At 35.3% G+C, this 17,590-nt stretch overlaps 3 protein-coding genes across 3 annotated transcripts; 2 read left to right on the top strand and 1 right to left on the bottom strand.

The window, feature by feature from the left end:
* Positions 1-89: 89 nt before the first annotated feature.
* Positions 90-2,692, bottom strand: CBG07418 (the record flags this gene model as incomplete). Its single annotated transcript, XM_002645699.1, has 9 exons — positions 90-444; positions 918-1,253; positions 1,470-1,701; positions 1,751-1,970; positions 2,014-2,108; positions 2,158-2,276; positions 2,324-2,424; positions 2,473-2,576; positions 2,623-2,692. The coding sequence occupies 9 exons, from the start codon at positions 2,690-2,692 to the stop codon at positions 90-92; spliced, it is 1,632 nt and encodes a 543-aa protein (XP_002645745.1).
* A 9,892-nt stretch (positions 2,693-12,584) lies between these two features.
* On the top strand, positions 12,585-14,893 carry CBG07420 (the record flags this gene model as incomplete). The annotated part of the gene is made up of 6 exons (XM_045240586.1): positions 12,585-12,661; positions 13,176-13,287; positions 13,405-13,533; positions 13,579-13,784; positions 14,452-14,575; positions 14,675-14,893. 6 exons carry the CDS (start codon positions 12,585-12,587, stop codon positions 14,891-14,893), a joined length of 867 nt encoding a protein of 288 aa, XP_045093532.1.
* Positions 14,894-15,668: 775 nt separating this feature from the next.
* Positions 15,669-16,908, top strand: CBG07421 (the record flags this gene model as incomplete). The annotated part of the gene is made up of 5 exons (XM_045240585.1): positions 15,669-15,676; positions 15,725-15,809; positions 16,499-16,642; positions 16,698-16,796; positions 16,849-16,908. 5 exons carry the CDS (start codon positions 15,669-15,671, stop codon positions 16,906-16,908), a joined length of 396 nt encoding a protein of 131 aa, XP_045093531.1.
* Between the last annotated feature and the right edge of the window lie 682 nt (positions 16,909-17,590).

The following is a 17,590-nucleotide window of genomic DNA, read 5'->3' as shown; positions in this document are numbered from 1 at the left end:
AATTTGCAAAATGAGGTCAAGTTGAGATTTGAATCTGAAGGAAAGAAAAAAAATTAAAAAGAACCTGTGGACAAATTGGAACATTTATTCTAAAATAAAAAACTGGCAATAAGAGAAAACAGAACTAAAAAGTTGAGAGACACACTGTCAGCTTTGCTAGTTGTGGTTGCAAGCGTACTAGTTACAGTACTGGAATTTGCCATCACAACAGTCGGTAAAGGCCCCATGGTAATTGGAGGTGTCGTAGTTGGTAAAACGGTTGTAGTGGAAGCCATTGGTGTTGTAGTTACAACTGCAGTCGTACTAGTTTGAGCCGTTGTGGTGTTTGGTGTCCCATCTCGCATTTCGAATGGTAGCATGATGATTGTTTGCAAGGAATAGTGAGATTCAACCGCCATCCAACTTCCAACACCAGTTACGTACGTTGGCATTGCTCCGGGCCATCTGGATTAAGAATATACAGTACCGGATATATTAAAGAAAAAACTGCAGATGATTTTCGGTCATTTTCAGGAGACTGGAGCTCGGCTGCCAATTTTCCAATCACTTAAAAAATTATCGAGGATGTTAAACAAACCTAGATTGAAAACTTCTACAGCATTTTCTGGAAATCTTAGTTTTTCAGCTATTGGCCGATTTCTGAAAGAACCTTTTTTCACATTTTCAGTACAAAAACAGGGTGTCTCTCAGAAGTCGGCAAAAAGCGGAAAAACTGGGGATTTCCAATAAATTCGGTAAATGAAAACTTTTCATTCTAGGTTTGTTTTACACCCTCCAGAGTTTTCAAAGTCATCAAAAACTTGACTGCCGCGCTTCAGGCTTTGAAAACCATGGAAAAAATCAGCTTAAAAACGCGTTTTGTTAATCTTATGGTCCGGTACGGTAATAGGGAGAAAAGACTACAACAGAAAACTTACGTCAAACTGACTGCAGTTGTGTCACCAGTTCCAATTGAAAGATACAACCTATCTGTATCATTATTCCCAAAATGAAGATTTGTCATATTGATCCGATATTCGAAAAGCTGAGAGTTGTTACTGAAGGTGAAATTGAAGCTCCCTCCATCCCATTGTTCTCTATTCCAAATTGTATTAGAAGCAATCAATCCTTCTCTTCCAACAAACGATGTCTGATACCCGGTATAATTTTTTCCACTGTAGAATTGAATAGTAAAATTGGTTTTGTAATAGTAAACTGTGAATTCTCGATTTTCAATGAATTGTGGGAGTTGATTCGAGCTGAATGTCGTTGGTCTGAAATGATCGCGATTGATTTTGAGCCTATTTATCTGTTAACTGCCAAAATGTTTATCATAGCATCGCAAACATTTTGTTAATTGACACGGTTTTGATATCTTGCATATGAGCCGAGAATCATAAGCTCAAACTTTACAGTGTGTGGTCTACAAACTTATACAGGGCTTTACAGGCTTCACAGTAAAACACAATGCAAAACAAATCTCGACTTACTGATAGAAGAGAACTTTATCCAAACTATAGCTCTGTGATGGACTCCGTCCCTGAATTCCAACATATCCATTGCTAGCTACGGATGTGTCAAACATGAGTTTATCAAGATAGTGTTGATCGCATCCTTGACAACCAAATGTGACAGCGGCTTCATTATTAACATAACTAGAAAACTGATAAGACCCCATAGTTTCCGGTGTGGTTAGAATAAATTGGTAGTTGCTGGGAATCTCTGAACTTCTGATGTATGGAGCTTAACCAAATATGCCAAAAATTCTTACGTGACGCATCATTCCCAATGATATAAGCGTCCGAGTCTAATCCAGCATAGAAGTTCACCACCGACACAAACACCACAGTTGTGTAAATTGTGGAATTCTTCAAACTAGCCAAAGTGCCCAAATATTCTCCGTTTGAAAGATTGGGACTATCGTAAATGTAATAGTTAGCAAGATTCTGCATGGAATCTGGACTAGTATTCTGGTCAAGTGTGAAGGCAACCTAAAGATATTTGGAAATTAGAAAATCGGGATTTATGACTCACATTGGAGCAATAATAAATAATATAATGATAAGGGACTAGACCATTGAGCTGGTACCAGTCGCCGCTCATTACGGTGTCACTGGTATAATTAGATACTGAAAATAATTTTGTGAATTTTTAAATAATTTTGAGAATCAAAATTACAATATCTGTAATTGAAGTATGTCATGAATGATGCCTTCGAATTACTCTCCACTTTGACTTGACAAAATCCTTTAGGACAGAAATAGGTGTTCTCAAAAAGAGCTCCAGATGACGTGTAGCTGGAAAACTTGGTTTTTTCGCACCCAAAATTTTCTTGGTTTCTTACACTTGCTGCTCTCCTAAATTATTAGTTATTGTTATTTTATCCGTGTCTCTCATGTAGTAGTCGGTTTTTAATTCAAGGACGTAGCTCCAAGGTACTGTGAACTGGAAACAAAAATGGTATGACGAAATTCGACATTGAATTTTTCTTACATTATAGATGCACACTGTTCCATTTGGTATCTGGACGAGATCTTTGTATTTGTATGGTAATATCCCACTCAATGTTGAGGTGTTGAAGCTTCCAGAGTTACATGCTGAAATTTAAAAATCATTGACTTTAAGTTTTTGTGATCCACTTACGATCATCATCAGCATAACAGTAATGTAGGAATACAAGTAAAACTAGTAAAACAGTTTTTCTGGATAACATTTTGAATTAAATTGAATTTTTCCCAAAAGGTAAATTCTATAGTAGTTTGGTAGCAGAAATTTTTTTGATAACTGCTGGCAAATTAGATAAGAACTAGAGAAAACGTGGTCAGAGCAGTAGTGGAGTGCAACTGCCACTTCTAGACAATAAAAAGTGTGAAGATCATCAAAAACTATTTCGACAACGTGCACAGGTTGATAACAGAGCACTTAAAACCAGACATAAAATGGATTTTTTCTAGGTTGGTTTGCCGAAAATTTTTAAGTTTTATCATGAAAGAAATGTACCGTGACGGTCAGTTGATTCCTGGCAACTTTGACCATTCTCAGGAGTCTGAAGATTGGCTGTCAAGTTTCCGATTACTTGAAAACCTTTGGAGGGCCGAAAACAGGGCTCTAGTATGAAAGTATGAAAAAATTCTGGTCCTTAGAAAAAATTCTGGTCTGTAGAAAAAACTCTGGTCCTTAAATAAAAATTCTGGTCCTTAGAAAAAAATTCTGGTCCTTAAAATGTGTTAATGTAAATGTATACTTTTCATCTGAAAATTTCGTAAAATCCATGAATTTTGTTGTTTTAGTTTGTGTTTAAGAAGTTTTCATGGTAGACATTAAAATTTTGTTATTAGAAAGATAGTAAATGTTGCAAGTATCTAAGTAAAGTGCACCCATGGTCCATTTTCTAAAGGAACATCAGAAAAATTGAAAATATACATATTTCGAGTTCCACCAAATTTGAAAAATGCTAGTTGGTAAGAAATAGACACTGAGAGGACCATCTCTACCAGATTCCGCAGGTTGAGTAACGTTCTAAGTATTGAGTGTTTACTTATATTTTGCCTAATTTTTTGTATTTTGATCCTCCTTTACAGATATAAATTTTTTTATTGGATCTAATCTGTTAACCATGGTTTCAAAACATATTTTTCGGGAAGGCTGTCCTGATGGCTTTACATAAAAGAGAAAAAACATTCACATAGTTTGGACTGAATAGTTTAGTTTTTTTATTCAAAAACATGTAAACGCCTGAAGCTTCTTAAATTAGTGTGAAATCTCATATTCATATTTTCATTATTCTAGATGGTTCCTACGACCTATGAACAGAAGTACCCCATTCTACACCATACATCCCGTAAGAATTATTACTTTTAAACCGATAATGACTATTGCACTACAATTTTGTACGAAAAATCTACATTTTGAAGTTTCGGATTCCGATATATTTTTTCTCTTTTATGGTTAACAGATTAGATCCAATAAAAATTTTATATCTGTACAGGAGGATCAAAATACACACACTTAATACTTGGAACGTTACTCGACCTGCGGAATCTGGTAGAGATGGTCCTCTCAGTGTTTATTTCTTACCAACTAGCATTTTTCAAATTTGGTGGAACTCGAAATATGTACATATATTTTCAATTTTTCTGATGTTCCTATAGAAAATGGACCATGGGTGCACTTTACTTAGATACTTGCAACTTTTACTATCTTTCTAATAACAAAATTTTAATGTCTACCATAAAAACTTCTTAAACACAAACTAAAACAACAAAATTCATGGATTTTACGAGATTTTCAGATGAAAAATATACATTTACATTAACTCATTTCAAGGACCGGAATTTTTTTCTAAGGACCAGAATTTTTATTTAAGGACCAGAATTTTTTAAGGACCAGAATTTTTTTTAAGGGCCAGAATTTCTTTTAAGGACCAGAATTTTTTCTAAGGACCAGAATTTCATACTAGAGCTGAAAACAGACCAAGATGGAAAATTTTGCATTCACAGAATTTTGTGAAAATTCCTAGATTTTCAGCTGTTCGCCGATTTTTAAAATTTGTTTCTCACGTTTTCAGTCCAGAAACGGGCAAAATAGGGTAATCCGCTGAAATTGGCAAATAGCTGAAAAACTAGAAACTTCAGAAAACATCTGTAAGACCTGTTTCACACTCTTGAAAACTTTCAAACTTTCAGGAAGCTTGACAGCCGAAATCCAGACTCCTGAAAATGGCCAAAATGGCTGAAAGTCAACTAAAAAATTGTAGTTCAAAAAGAACTTGGTTTTGGATAGAGCAGCTACAATTTTCGAATTTAAAGTTAAATAATTGATTTTTTCACACTGTTGCAATAAAACATGGATTCCAGAGATTGGAAATTACACTCCGCAAAGGATTCAAAATACGATGAATATTTCAAGTAGAATTTTTCAAAATCTTTCAAATGGAATGCGTTTGTCACCGATTCCAGCGTCTTAAGTTTATCTGCTACATTGCATACCAAATTTTCAGAAGGTTCGAAACTTTCCCTATGGTTCATGATAAATCTTTGATAAGACTTTGAAATAAAAGTTTGTCAAACCTTGTAGTTATAAATTAGTTTGTTGATCGAAACCGTATGAAAAGCTCCCTGAATGTAAACAGAAGTACACAAATGCATTAAGAGTTAATAGAAAATGAAAAAAAGAGGAGTCAATGCAGAAATTATGAATTATTGCTAATATTCCCGTATTCTTTACCACCCTCTGAGTGAAATCTCACTTTTTTCTGAAACATATTTTTTTCAAGAAAGCTGGCATTATTAGGATCTCGTCTGACCTGTTAGAATGAACGATATGTTAATAATGAAAATTTGAATGTTAAGATAATAGAAACGACGCATTTGAAAACACTTTTTCCATATGTCTTTATATTTTAAAATTCACAACTTACCAAAGTTTCATCTTGTTTTTTTCAATTTCTCCAAAGATATCTATTTTTTTTTCTTGCGTGCCCATACCACTACAACTATTTCAATATTCATAACAAACATAGAAATCTGTCTTCCCTCGTGCTCCCTCATCCGCAATTTCCCATGTTTCAAAATTCTGGTATTCAAGAATTGAGAAAAAAAATTTTAGGCAGATAAAAATCTTTGGTATATGAAAAGACTTTTTTTTTTACTTTTCCGCACTCATAAAAAAGTACGTGTTCATCCATATTCTTCTGTCTTTCCGTGCTCCACCACTCCCTCGGTCGTTTTTCTTAGTTTCCCCGATAAGACGTTCTCTAATATACTGCATCGTCTCACCACTTTGTACAATCCATTTAGTGTTTTTGTTGGTAGGGAGAAAATGAAAGGAAGGAAAAAATAAAGAATAAGAACGCTTATTTCGAATGCAAAATTTTCTTATGCTTCATCGTGAAATATTGGTTTGTTTTTGGGGGAAGGGGAAGAAGAATGATGGTGAATAGAGCTGGAACCGTAGTAAATAGAAATAAGATCATTGCCTAGAACCTAATAATACTTTTTTTCTTAAACTTTATTATTATTTGTGACTGTTCGAAAAGCTGTCAGTGGGCGAACGCTTAAAAAATCCTTTTTTTGTATTATGCGCGATGTCATAGCTTCGTTTTGTTGGCGACGGTTTGGTGGCTAGTGACGACTCAATTTTTGGCTCCAGAATAATAAACCACCTAAGAAAAAAAAGAGAGGAAATAACAAAAGAAAGGATAAGCGATTTTTAAGTTATATATTTTTCGTATGATGATCAATAAGCATCCAAAAAATAAGAGTGGTGATCTGATAGAAGCACCCAACCTAACTTTCAACTTCGAGCTTATTTATTTTGGTCCCTGTCAAAAACATTAAACAGTAGTTGACTAATAATTCTTATATTTCAGCAAAAATTTTCACACTTGGCCCCTTTTTGCTATATTTCACAAAAAATTTTTTCACAGAAAAGCTACTTGCCAGTATTCTGAAAGACGCCTGTTTTTTTTATTTTCAGCGGAAAACGGGGCAAAAAAGATATCTTTCAAAAACGGCAAATTACTGAAAAACTAGGAACTTTCAGAAAATTTTGTGAGCTCAAACTTCTCAATATATGTCTGTTTGACACCTTCCAAAATTTTCGTTTTTGTAAAACTTATTGACCGCTACTGTAAATCGCAATAGATCAATAAGTTATAATGCTCTAAACCAAATTGCCAAGACTTTGAAGTTTTTCATATCTATTAGGTTGGTCCATAAGTTTCTTCCGATTTTGAATGTTTAACTTTGACAATCGATAACTTTTCAGTGGAATGGTTTTTCTTAGCAGTAGTTTTTTTTTGTTGTTGGATATAGTGTCTCACCGGCTTGCTTCACACACTTTGCCCCATTCCTACTTCTTTTCGTTCGCGAGCATGGTTTCCGTCCCTCACCATCTACACTTTCAAAATGTTATTTCATTTTTATTCCTTACTGGTTTTAAAAATCATGATATTCACAAGAAAATAAGAAAAATAGATAAACCATCTCTTACTCTTCCTATCATTAACTATTGGACCGATCGAATCAAAATCAAAATCAATAATTTTGAAGCGCAAGACGAAGCTCGGCCCGAAAGTTCAATTTGGCCCTATTGAAGGACAGAGTTGAAGCCGATTCGTTTCACACCAGTCGTGAAATGTCATAGGCATTGACCGTTAGCCAACTAAGTATTGTGACAGGATTGAAGCCGCTTGGCAACTTCAAGAACTGCGTCGATTCGTACCCAACTTTTTGAATGACTATGCTATGGATCGCCATGTAGACATGGTCATGTTTTGTTTCTTCAACCATTTCTTCATACGTTCAGTTGGGTGGATAATCTAATTACTTTAGATGATAAGTGAGTAGCTGCTCTATCAATGAGCGGAAGGGTCAGTCGATTGACAAAGAAGGGCTAGCTCGGGACATGCTATGTGCTTGATGGTCCGTCAAAGGAATAGAGACACAGAACGTTCAGGGGAAAGTAGCAATATACCTGCCACAATATATGGTTTACAATTAGAGAAATTGATTCTGGCAGTTGAATCGAAACAAGGAGAAAAGGCTAACGGTGTTCCTATCACGACGATGCAAAATCGCACATTACTTGAGCGATCAACCAAAAATTAATTTCGTTTGGATGAACTATTCTTCTGCACCCGTCGTACTATCCGAACTTTGCCCTTTTGGACAAATGGTCATTCGGGGCTCTCAAACGCCATCTTGAAAAAAGACTACAAGTGAAAAGATGACACCAAAAAAGAATTGACCTACTTTTTCAATTACAGCCCTCCTCATTCTGGGCCGATAGAATCAAGCAATTACCAGAGCGTTACCAGACACCTACCGGTGCTCATGAATATTACTTTTATTGATATAACCCTCTCCGCTTTGAGAAAAATCAGATCAAAATTTTTGCCAAAATCGGAAGAAACTTATGGACCAACCTGATAAAAAATAGAGGTCTGATTGTTTTTGATTTAGGATCTCATAATTTTATCATTGTCACTGATTGCAGCACTTATCGTAAAACTTTATAGGCCACCACTCTTCTTTTTCACTTTAAGCTCATTTATCTCATTTTCTATGAAAAATATAAAAAATTTGCTAACAGAAGGATTTTTGATCATAATATCATTGATCTTTTTGTAGTTTCCAGATTTTTGATATCTGTCATGTGAATCGAGATAATTGAGCTCAAAGTGCGCGTATAGGGTGACGTTCTACATCAGTTTTTACGCTAACTTGGTTGTTTCATAAACTCTAAGGTTTCAAGAAATTTTCTACAATTTTCAATGTTACTAAACAAAAGTTCTATTCTCAAAATTTCAAAAATTCGTCAAGCTAGTTATATGATCAATAAGAATATTCAAACACTTACTAAAAGGGCATTCAAAACTAGGTCTCTTACTAAAAATCCACGAACAATAGTCAAATGATTAGGTGTGGAGATTGGCCGAGTCAACGCTCCATCTCTTCTGCCTTTTTCTTGTGCTCCATGGGAAATTACTCCATTTCTTCTTCTTCTTCTTATGCGATATGTGAATGTGGAATACTTTGTATGTAGGGGTGTCTCGTCGCACAATCCTTAGACACCCTCGAAAATCATTTTCACGTTTCTCACTCTTCCATAAATGAGAAATTGTTGTGATTGGCACATTTGCGCAGCACCTTTTCCCTTCTTGAGCAGCGCGCGCGTCTCAAATCTTATCAGATTAAGAGAGGATATTCTCTTTTCCTGCCCACTTTTTATTAATCTCCGCGACCATGTGACACATCCTATGGAGATGAAGATTACTAGATTACACACACTTTACTAAAACTTCCAGTTTCAATAGTGCTCCTCCTTCACATCGTATTAGGATTGTATTTATTCTAATAGCTATTTCATTCTAATGAGTTCAAAAATCAAACTTTCGATCTCCTAAATTGTATTCTTCAAAGATCCTTCTTTTCCTTTCAAAGCCATATGGCAAAAAAGATGAACAGAAATTTGAAGTAGACTAGATTCCTCACACTCTTCACACGTTAGGTCAGAGAGCTCCGAGTCCACTCATCTTACTTTTTCTTCTTCCTCCTCATGCTAAAATAGGTCATATGAATAAAATCTGCTTCGGAAAAAAACAAATTTGTAACTCCTAGAAGAAAACCTCCATGAAAACCTACTAGAAGGAAAACAACAATTTTTCAAATTATTTTCTTTTTTCTCACATTCAGTATCTTGAAAAAAAAAACAAGATTGACACATTTTTGCCTTAATCTCCTTCACAAACATCTAGAGAGCTCTCCTTTTAATTTCAAACGCTCTACGGACTACCAAAAAAACTACCATTTCCTTTTTGTCCCTTCTTCTTCTTTTCAACCAGTGCAAAAGTGAAACCCGAAACGACACACACTAGCAAAACTAACTCTCAGTGGTAGTTTAGTACTGAGAAGCCTTAGTTTCTCTTCTTCTTCCTCAATTAATTGGCTCCAGTTTCAATAACCTTCCCCTTTTATTTTTCCTAGTTTTCATTTTTGCACGGACTAGAAAGTAAAAAGTACACGAAAATTCGTAAGAGAATGTTTGAACCCAAAAAAACCAAGCACTTGATGAGCATGAATACGATAGTGAGTCTGAGGAGTAAGTTTTTTTTGTGAGAAGACTATCCCCAATGAATTCGATCACACAGAAAATTCGTTAAGCTTCAATCTATTTTTAAGTGCATGCACTTTTTTGTCTTACATTTTCTCGAAAATGGACTTTCGATTTTCTATATTTTCTTGTATTTTCTAGAATCTTCGAATGCTCAGCTTGAGAGGATGAGAAGAAAAAAACGAGCATATGAAATTAGTAAGGATAAAGCCTTTGTTTGGGTAATTCGTTCAATATCGCGCCATTTTTCTCACACTCCGTTTTTTTTCTCTGGAAGACAGAAAACTAGTTTTTTGAGTTTTTCAAATTGTGAGTTGGGCAGAGTCCAGGGTGTTTTTCTGGATAATTTTTTTTTTAATTTCTGTAACATACCCTGAAACCTGTAAAAAGACCCCTGTCAAGTTTGAGCCAGTTTTTCGGTTCCTATGCAAGATACCAAAAATGTGTCAGCTGATAAACTGTTAATCATAATATCACAAAATTTTTATCAGTTGACAACTTTTTTATATCTTTGACAGAAACCGAGATACCGTAAAACCTTTATTAGAAGGGCTCCTGAAATAGAAGGGCTTCTCTACTTGAAGTGTCTCTAGAGACCTCATGAAAAATAGAAGTGCTCCCTCTATTTGAAGGGTCCCTCTATTTGAAGTATCCCCTCTAATTAAAGTGCCCCTTTGACTACCTTTTTTGTTTTACAGCTCTTTTTTCTGTTGTTTTGATTGAAGTACTGTCTGATTTTGGAAAATACTGGCACTTGAGAATTTGAATGACGTTGCTCTAATACAGATGTTTTACGGTAAGTTGGTTCAAAGTCCGAAGCTAGGGTGACCTTATATTATAGGTGGTACGGTGTTTTTCACGCTATTTAATCAGAAGGTATAATTCAGGACAATAATGTTCAGATTTTTTTGCATTTTCTGACTCAAAATTCGACTTCCCTGTACTTAACACTCATTTCAGCTGTCTAGGAGCACTTGTTGACATTATCTGAAAATTTTCAAGTCTCCATCTAAAACTTCTGACGACGTCATCCCCTATTTTTCTTAAAATCTTGTTGTCCGAGAGCCTCCCGGTAACTATAGCACCAAATCCTTTCCTTTTTCTTCAATGACGAACTTCTCGCATTCGATTTTTGTGTCTCCCGGATTTTTTTAGTCGGATGAGCAGACACTGAGGATTTGGCTCTTTTCTGCTCACCTGGCCCGAATGTCTGGCAGTTTTTCTTCCAAGATTATCGATCAGAACAAACCGCCATCTTCTTTTTTGTTCAAAAAGATAAATGTATTGCAAGGATTCTGCCTCCCACCGAGCTAGTATAAGTGATCAGTGCTTTACCACAGATCCTTTTCAAATCGTAGTTTTAATCTTTTAAAGAGTTTCTTAGAAAGTGATTTCCGAGGAACAAAATAATAGTAATAGTCATCTTCCGATGCAAAAAAGAGGGTGAGATTTGAATGAAGACAACAGAGGGAAATTCGAGCTTCCACAATCCTTCTTCGCTAGTCCGCGCGGCGGTTTTGTGTCCGCCTCATTGTTCATTCTTCTTAATTTACCAACTAAATTTTTTTGCCATTGGTGTCTGAGATTTTCTGGAAGCATCTATGACCAGTAGTTGGGCTGTGCGAAAACGGATCATTTATGAAATTGGAAAATAAAAATGCCATTTTTCGATTTCAGGCTTAGAAACAATTCGGGAAAAAATTTTTCGGAATTTTTTTCCGAAAATAATTCTTATCAATTTTCGGAGCTCTAAAGAATTTTTTGCTGACATTTTTCACTTTTTATATACGAAAATTACTTTTTTTGTGACCAATTTCATGCTTTTTTTTTTGTAAAAAAAGTATTATTTTTCAGCGTATTAGTTCTCTTTTTTTCTCACACCAAAATCAAAAACACGCAAAAAAAATAATTCTGGTCAAATATCTCTACTACTTCAAAATTTTGTCGCTTTTCTTCCTCTGGTTCTACCTGACCAATGGTCACAACAATCCATTCTTCACCCTCTCCTGCTGTTCTTTGTCTTCTCTGTTGTTTCCGATATTTTATTCTCATTCTCCCCATTTTTTATTTCAAATCTCCCTTTTTTCCATGTTTCTCTCTACTGAACATATACTAAGGACGACCACCCAAACTTTAGAGAAAGAACAAAAAACCTAGTCCTAGTCATTTTTCATCGTCCAAGATGCGCTGAGGAAATGAAGAAAATAAGGAGGAATACTTCAGAGAGAGAAAGCACAATGAATCATTTCTGCATCCGTTTTCAGGAGGGGAGCTATACTTTTGGGGTGTGTGGACAAGTGAGTGAGGAGGGGTGTAGATTTGAATCCGGATTATATATTTTTGGTGAGCGAGAGATTTCTGACGCACTTGCTGGTAAATACATTCAAGATTGTCTGCCATTTATTTATCAATTTTTAAAAGTTCAAAACATTAAATTCTATGTTTTTAACACCTCCCACATGTTGCGCTTAATCCAAACTAGACATTTAGGATTGAAGTCTTTCGTCGTAATCTCTTCAGATTGATTAGTTGCTACGTCTACCAGTCTTACGCTCTCCTCCATTCCACACTTTCACATTTTTAATTTTGATTTTTCACCCAAGCCAAAAATGATAATCCCAAAATTATTATTTTTGCTTCTTTCCGTTCTTTCCTGAACTATATGAGCCACTTTCAACCGTCAAAAAAATCAAAAAATGTATCTCCTAGATAAAAATACTTCTTTCTGGAAAATTTTTTCTCTATGATGTCCGGATCCGGAAACCATGAAACACACGTAGGTTGATAAATTCTGTTCTATTTTCATTCAGCAATGATAAACGAAAATATCCTTTTGATTGACCCGTTTCCGATTTTCTATGTGGGCATTTGATTCTGATATCCGTCTGTATTTGCAACTTGCTTCGTTTCATTTTTTTTCTCGGAAAAACTTTTTTTTCAGAAAAGAAACAAATCCGGGAATGAAAGCGGAAAGTTGAACTGATGTCTTCATGCGTGCCGTTTTACTCCTCTTATTCAACTTTTTTTCATTATCTAGCCCTTTTATTATTCGATCGTTCGTGCCGTCGTGAGTTTTCGATTTCAATTTTTTTAAAATTAAATACGGCTTCATACAAATCATGGATATTTTAGGTATAAAATACACCGTATCTAATAGAATAGCTTGCTAGATTTGACCTTAATTGTTCGGTTCTTCAGAAAGAAATCGAAAATTGATCACCATGAAAATGCAATTAGCCCTGTATTTTGAATAACTTTTCAGGATTGATCAAAAAATACAACCGAAGTGTTTTAAAATATTTGTTTACAAAAATAATTGAGAGTTCACTTTTTTTCAATGTGAAGCCCAGCAGGTCGGACCGGATTTTCAAAGAATGCCAAAACGTTTTTCATAATATCACAAACATTTTTTTTTAGTTGATACCATTTTACAATTTGTGACTAGCACCGAAAAAAAATCCATCTTATGAGAAACGTTCCATTACAGGGTTCAGTTTCCTATAAATCCTGAAAAATTCTCCTTCAAAATACAAATCAAACCCAGAAAAATGTTTCAACCTCAACTAATATCTAATTTTCAGAAATGCAAAGTGCAACTCCACAGTTGCAGTGAGCTGTTTTGCAGAGCTGTTTGGTATGATATCTGAAGTGTGTCAACAACGTGAAATTTCTTTCCGGTGTGTCCATTACACGGTGAGTTTTCTCCAGGAGGATACATGTTTAGCAGCACGTTTAAATATGCCCAATCCATCATTTCCTTATTTGATTCGACTCTTTCTCGTACTTTGTGCTTATACTGACAACTTTCAGTTCCTGGATGAGTGCTTCGAGGCGAGAGTTGGCAAGTGCGACGCTGGCTCAGTGGCTAGAGTTGGCGCAATTGGTTATAAACAAGCGTTGAGTAGTTGTCACTCATCAAAGAAACAAAAAGCGGAAGGAGTAAGAAATATGTATTTCGACAACTGTTACAAAAGAAAATTTCAGACTCTACCGATTTTGGGTGCGCCAGCTCAAAGTTTTCCGTCTCCAGTGCAGTTGATATCAGCGCTGGGGTATCTGCAAACGCAGTGTTCGCTAAGTCGGAGCAAAAATTGCTCCAGTGATCATGTTCATAATATTATGGCTCAATGTGAAGAGCAAATGAAGCCTCTTGCAGGTTATCCACAATACGATAGGCATCGGTTATTGAGGTGAGGATGTAAATTTGAAAAAGGCCGATCAACGAAAATCTAACATTTTCTGACGAGCTGAGTTTTTACTGTCATTACAAGGGAGCCTCAATTTTCTTAAAAAAGTAGATTTTGACAAAAATTTCAGAATAGGAAACTCCTGAAAGTTTTTGAATTCATTTGTCAGTTTCAGACGAGTTATATCAATTTTCGTACCAAAAAACGCGTTTTCAGTGAAAAAACACCAATTTCAAAGACGTTGTTGTGTTATGTTTATAATTGGTTGGAACTTGATATTTCCGACATTTTCGTATAATTTTGAATAGAAAATTTTGAAATATTGAAAAAAAATGTGAGAAAATGTCAGAAATATGAAACTTCGTTCAATTCCAGGTGAAACGTAACTAATTTCATATTCTGAAACGTCCTAAAAGTTGAAAAAGTGCTGTTTTTACACTAAAAACGCGATTTTGGTACTGAAACTGATATAACTCGTCTAAAACTGACGAGGGGGTCCTAAAATGTCCAGCTATGTCTACACTTTTTAAATTTTAACCTATTCTAGTTTTTAACCAAACGATTTTCTACATATACTCAAATTTTGATCGAAATCTGGGTTAAATTTTGGCTCCCATTAATCCATAAGGGCAGATATTCTGACATCGTTTATCAATACTGAAAATTACAGAATCAAAATGGATACCTCCAAAAAACTATTAATGTACGATGAGACCGACAAAGAACGAGAATGTCTTGTTGTGAGATCCACACTTTCTGAAATGTATTCTCTTCACCATGCTAATTGCTATCATGTGAGTTTATGGAAACGGTCACTGCTTTTTTCTGAACAATCTGGATTCTTAAATCTCGACTGGATTATTGATATTCTTCCAACTACAGTATTCTTTCAGTCCCTTGTCACTCGATGCCTATGCGAACGATTGAGGTTTGATGTTCAGTGCGGAATCAATTGTGATCAACTAGAGCCAACGTCACCGGATCAGGATACGCTGGCATGGGACGAATGGAAGGAAGCACGATTAGTGCATGGAAACGGATCGAATTTCAAACAATTTGCTGCAACTCTTTCAACCCTTTTTGCTCTTTTTTCCTTGGCTCTGCTTCTTTGATATTTATAGATTTATATTCTTGATTTATAATTGTGAAAATGGGTATCAAAAAGTTTAATCAATTAAAGATTATACAGGAATAAACCCTGGTGACCTGAAATTTTATATTCAAAATCACACTTTTTTGTAATTTTAAAACATTTTTTTGAAGTTAGCACCCAAATCTATACCCATGATCTTTTACCAATTGTCTCTCATATCGCATAATTTTTCGTTCTGTCCAACATTCTTTTATTTCATTTGTTAATATCAAAATATCTCTGATCAATAAAGCTTCTGATTTCTTGAACATTATCAATCCAGGCACCCTCGCAAACATTTGACCAGAACCTGTTTTCTGATTTTTTTTTCTTTCAAGGGGCAAAACCTGAGCAAATAGACTCCTCATCACTTAAGCCTCCCAAATCATTGTATACTGTTTTTATATGTCCAACTCACCGTTTTTTTTTCGTGCTCTCCGTGTTTTGTCCATTGCTCTTTTTTCTCTATCTTCAGGTAGTCGCCGAAATAGAAGATTACTCGTGTGTTTCTCTTTCCTTTCCATCTTTTTTGTGTACTCTTGGGAGGTCGGTGGACAGAGAATTCGGATTAAAATCATCAATCCGTTATGCAGGCAGTTTCTGAACAATGAATAGGGCGGGGCTCGGTTATTTCGAAACAATTTTCTCAGCTCCACCTATTTTTGGGGTATGATGGGGCTATAAAGCATTAGGGACAACAATTTCTGGTGATTGTTTTTTGAAAATTTTATTTCGGTTTCAGTCAGTTATTCAACATGATCAGGTTAGCTTTGTTCTTGGAAAACCGAGATTTTTGATAGATGCATTACAGAATACTTGCCAGTTTAGCTCTTCTAGCTCCGTTTGTTCTCCCATTCAACTATAACAATGCGGGAACTGCCGCTTGTGTTGTTACCGTAAGTTTTCAAAATGTTTTGTCCAGCTAAAAAGACAATTGAGAGCAGTATAACAAAATAAAAAATCAAAAGCTCTGATATACTTCAAGAAATTATTTCGGGGTTTTTTGTTAATAAGATATACAGAAATGCATGTTTTGTTGATTTTTGGCAATTTTGATCATTTCCAGGAGTCTGAATCTCGGCTGTCAAGTGTACGAACACTTTGAAAATTTTAGATAATGTAAAACAGACCCAGATTGAAAACCTAGCATTTGCAGAACTTTCTGAAAACTTAGTTTTTCAGCTGTTTTCCGATTCCTGGAAGATCTCTTTTTTAGATTTTTAGTACAAAAACAGGTAAAAACGGATCATACCTCAGAAATAGGCAAATAGCTGAAAGAGTAGGAATTTTCAAAAAAATTCTGTGAATGCAAAGTTTTTAATTTATGTCTGTTTTACGTCCTCCAAAGTTTTCAAGATGATTCGACACTTGACAGACGAGCTCCAGACTTCTGAAAATGCTCAAAATCAACTGAAAAACAAAGCGAAAAAATGTTTCCAGAAAAATCTTCTCTTCTCCCAAGGAAACTTCATCCGACATCTGAAAAAGGACGAAGTCGACGCATTCAAAAAGTACAAAAAAGAGCTTCACATTTTCAATACGGTATTTTTTATTTCTAGATAAGGAAATGCTCTATCTATTCCAGAAAATCAATGAAGCCTTCGATAAAGCTGAAGAAAATGAAGCTAAGAACGCTACAGTACCCCCAATGCCAATCCGACCCACTCTTCCATCCTTCTGTACTGGTGCGGACACCACTATGTATATATTTGGAGCTTGTACTGTTCAGGTATCTTTGGCAATTTTTCAGGCTTTTGGGAAACTTCAAGAGTTTCTTTTTTTAGAATAATAAAGTCTACATTGGTAACGTGATGGCTCGTGAGCTGGAGGAGAAGGAAAAAGGGAAGCTCGCTGATTTCGCCAAGAAACTTGCTGCTGTTACGGTAGGGCCTAATCTTTTTGAATTACACCTTCAAAAATCAATACATTTTACAGCCGGGAACCGCACCACCAACCGATATCTACAAAGGTCTTGAATTCTGCACGGAACTTTGAAGGGGAACTTTTTTAAAAACAATTTGTACATAGGGTCTCGTATTGATACATTTTGTATATGTTGTGGCTGCAATGCGTTGTGATTTCAATGAAATTTGAACTTTTTTTTCTTGGAACCCACTTTTTCTAGAAAATTTTTTTTTTCAAAAAACATGTATTTTACAACAAAAAATATAGAAAATCAAATAAAAGAAAATTGAACTTGTTAGTCTTCCGTTCCCAATCAAGAGCCTATTCAACTGTCCAAGGATAATAGATCATATTACCGAAAAATTGTATTCATCCTGATAAACATCTCGCGCCCCTTGAATTTTTGTTCCCTAAAGCTCCCTCTCTACCATATTATCTATTCAACCATGTTGCAAATAACGTCGGAATTCCGGAAAAATGCCGGAAAAAGAAGAAAAAAAAAAGAACTGGGACATGCTGTAACAGGAAAAGAGCAATTTTTGGAAAACAATCGTTTCACACTTCTAATAACTTCCCCCCCTCCCCCCCCCCAAAAAAAGTTTGCAAGTTTTCACGTTCAATATTTTATCAAGTTTCTGGAAGCCTTGAATTATTGAAGCATAGAATTAATTAATTCTGACAGGAGGTGTTCTAACCTTGTTAATGTTTCAGGACCAGTGATTTTGGACAATGAAAATCAAAATCAAATAAGTAAATTGTAGAACCACTCAAA

This window comes from Caenorhabditis briggsae (assembly GCF_000004555.2).
Source record: "Caenorhabditis briggsae complete genome, chrX, whole genome shotgun sequence".
In the NCBI taxonomy this organism is placed as follows: domain Eukaryota; kingdom Metazoa; phylum Nematoda; class Chromadorea; order Rhabditida; family Rhabditidae; genus Caenorhabditis; species Caenorhabditis briggsae.
This window is presented reverse-complemented; position numbering and strand designations above follow the sequence as displayed.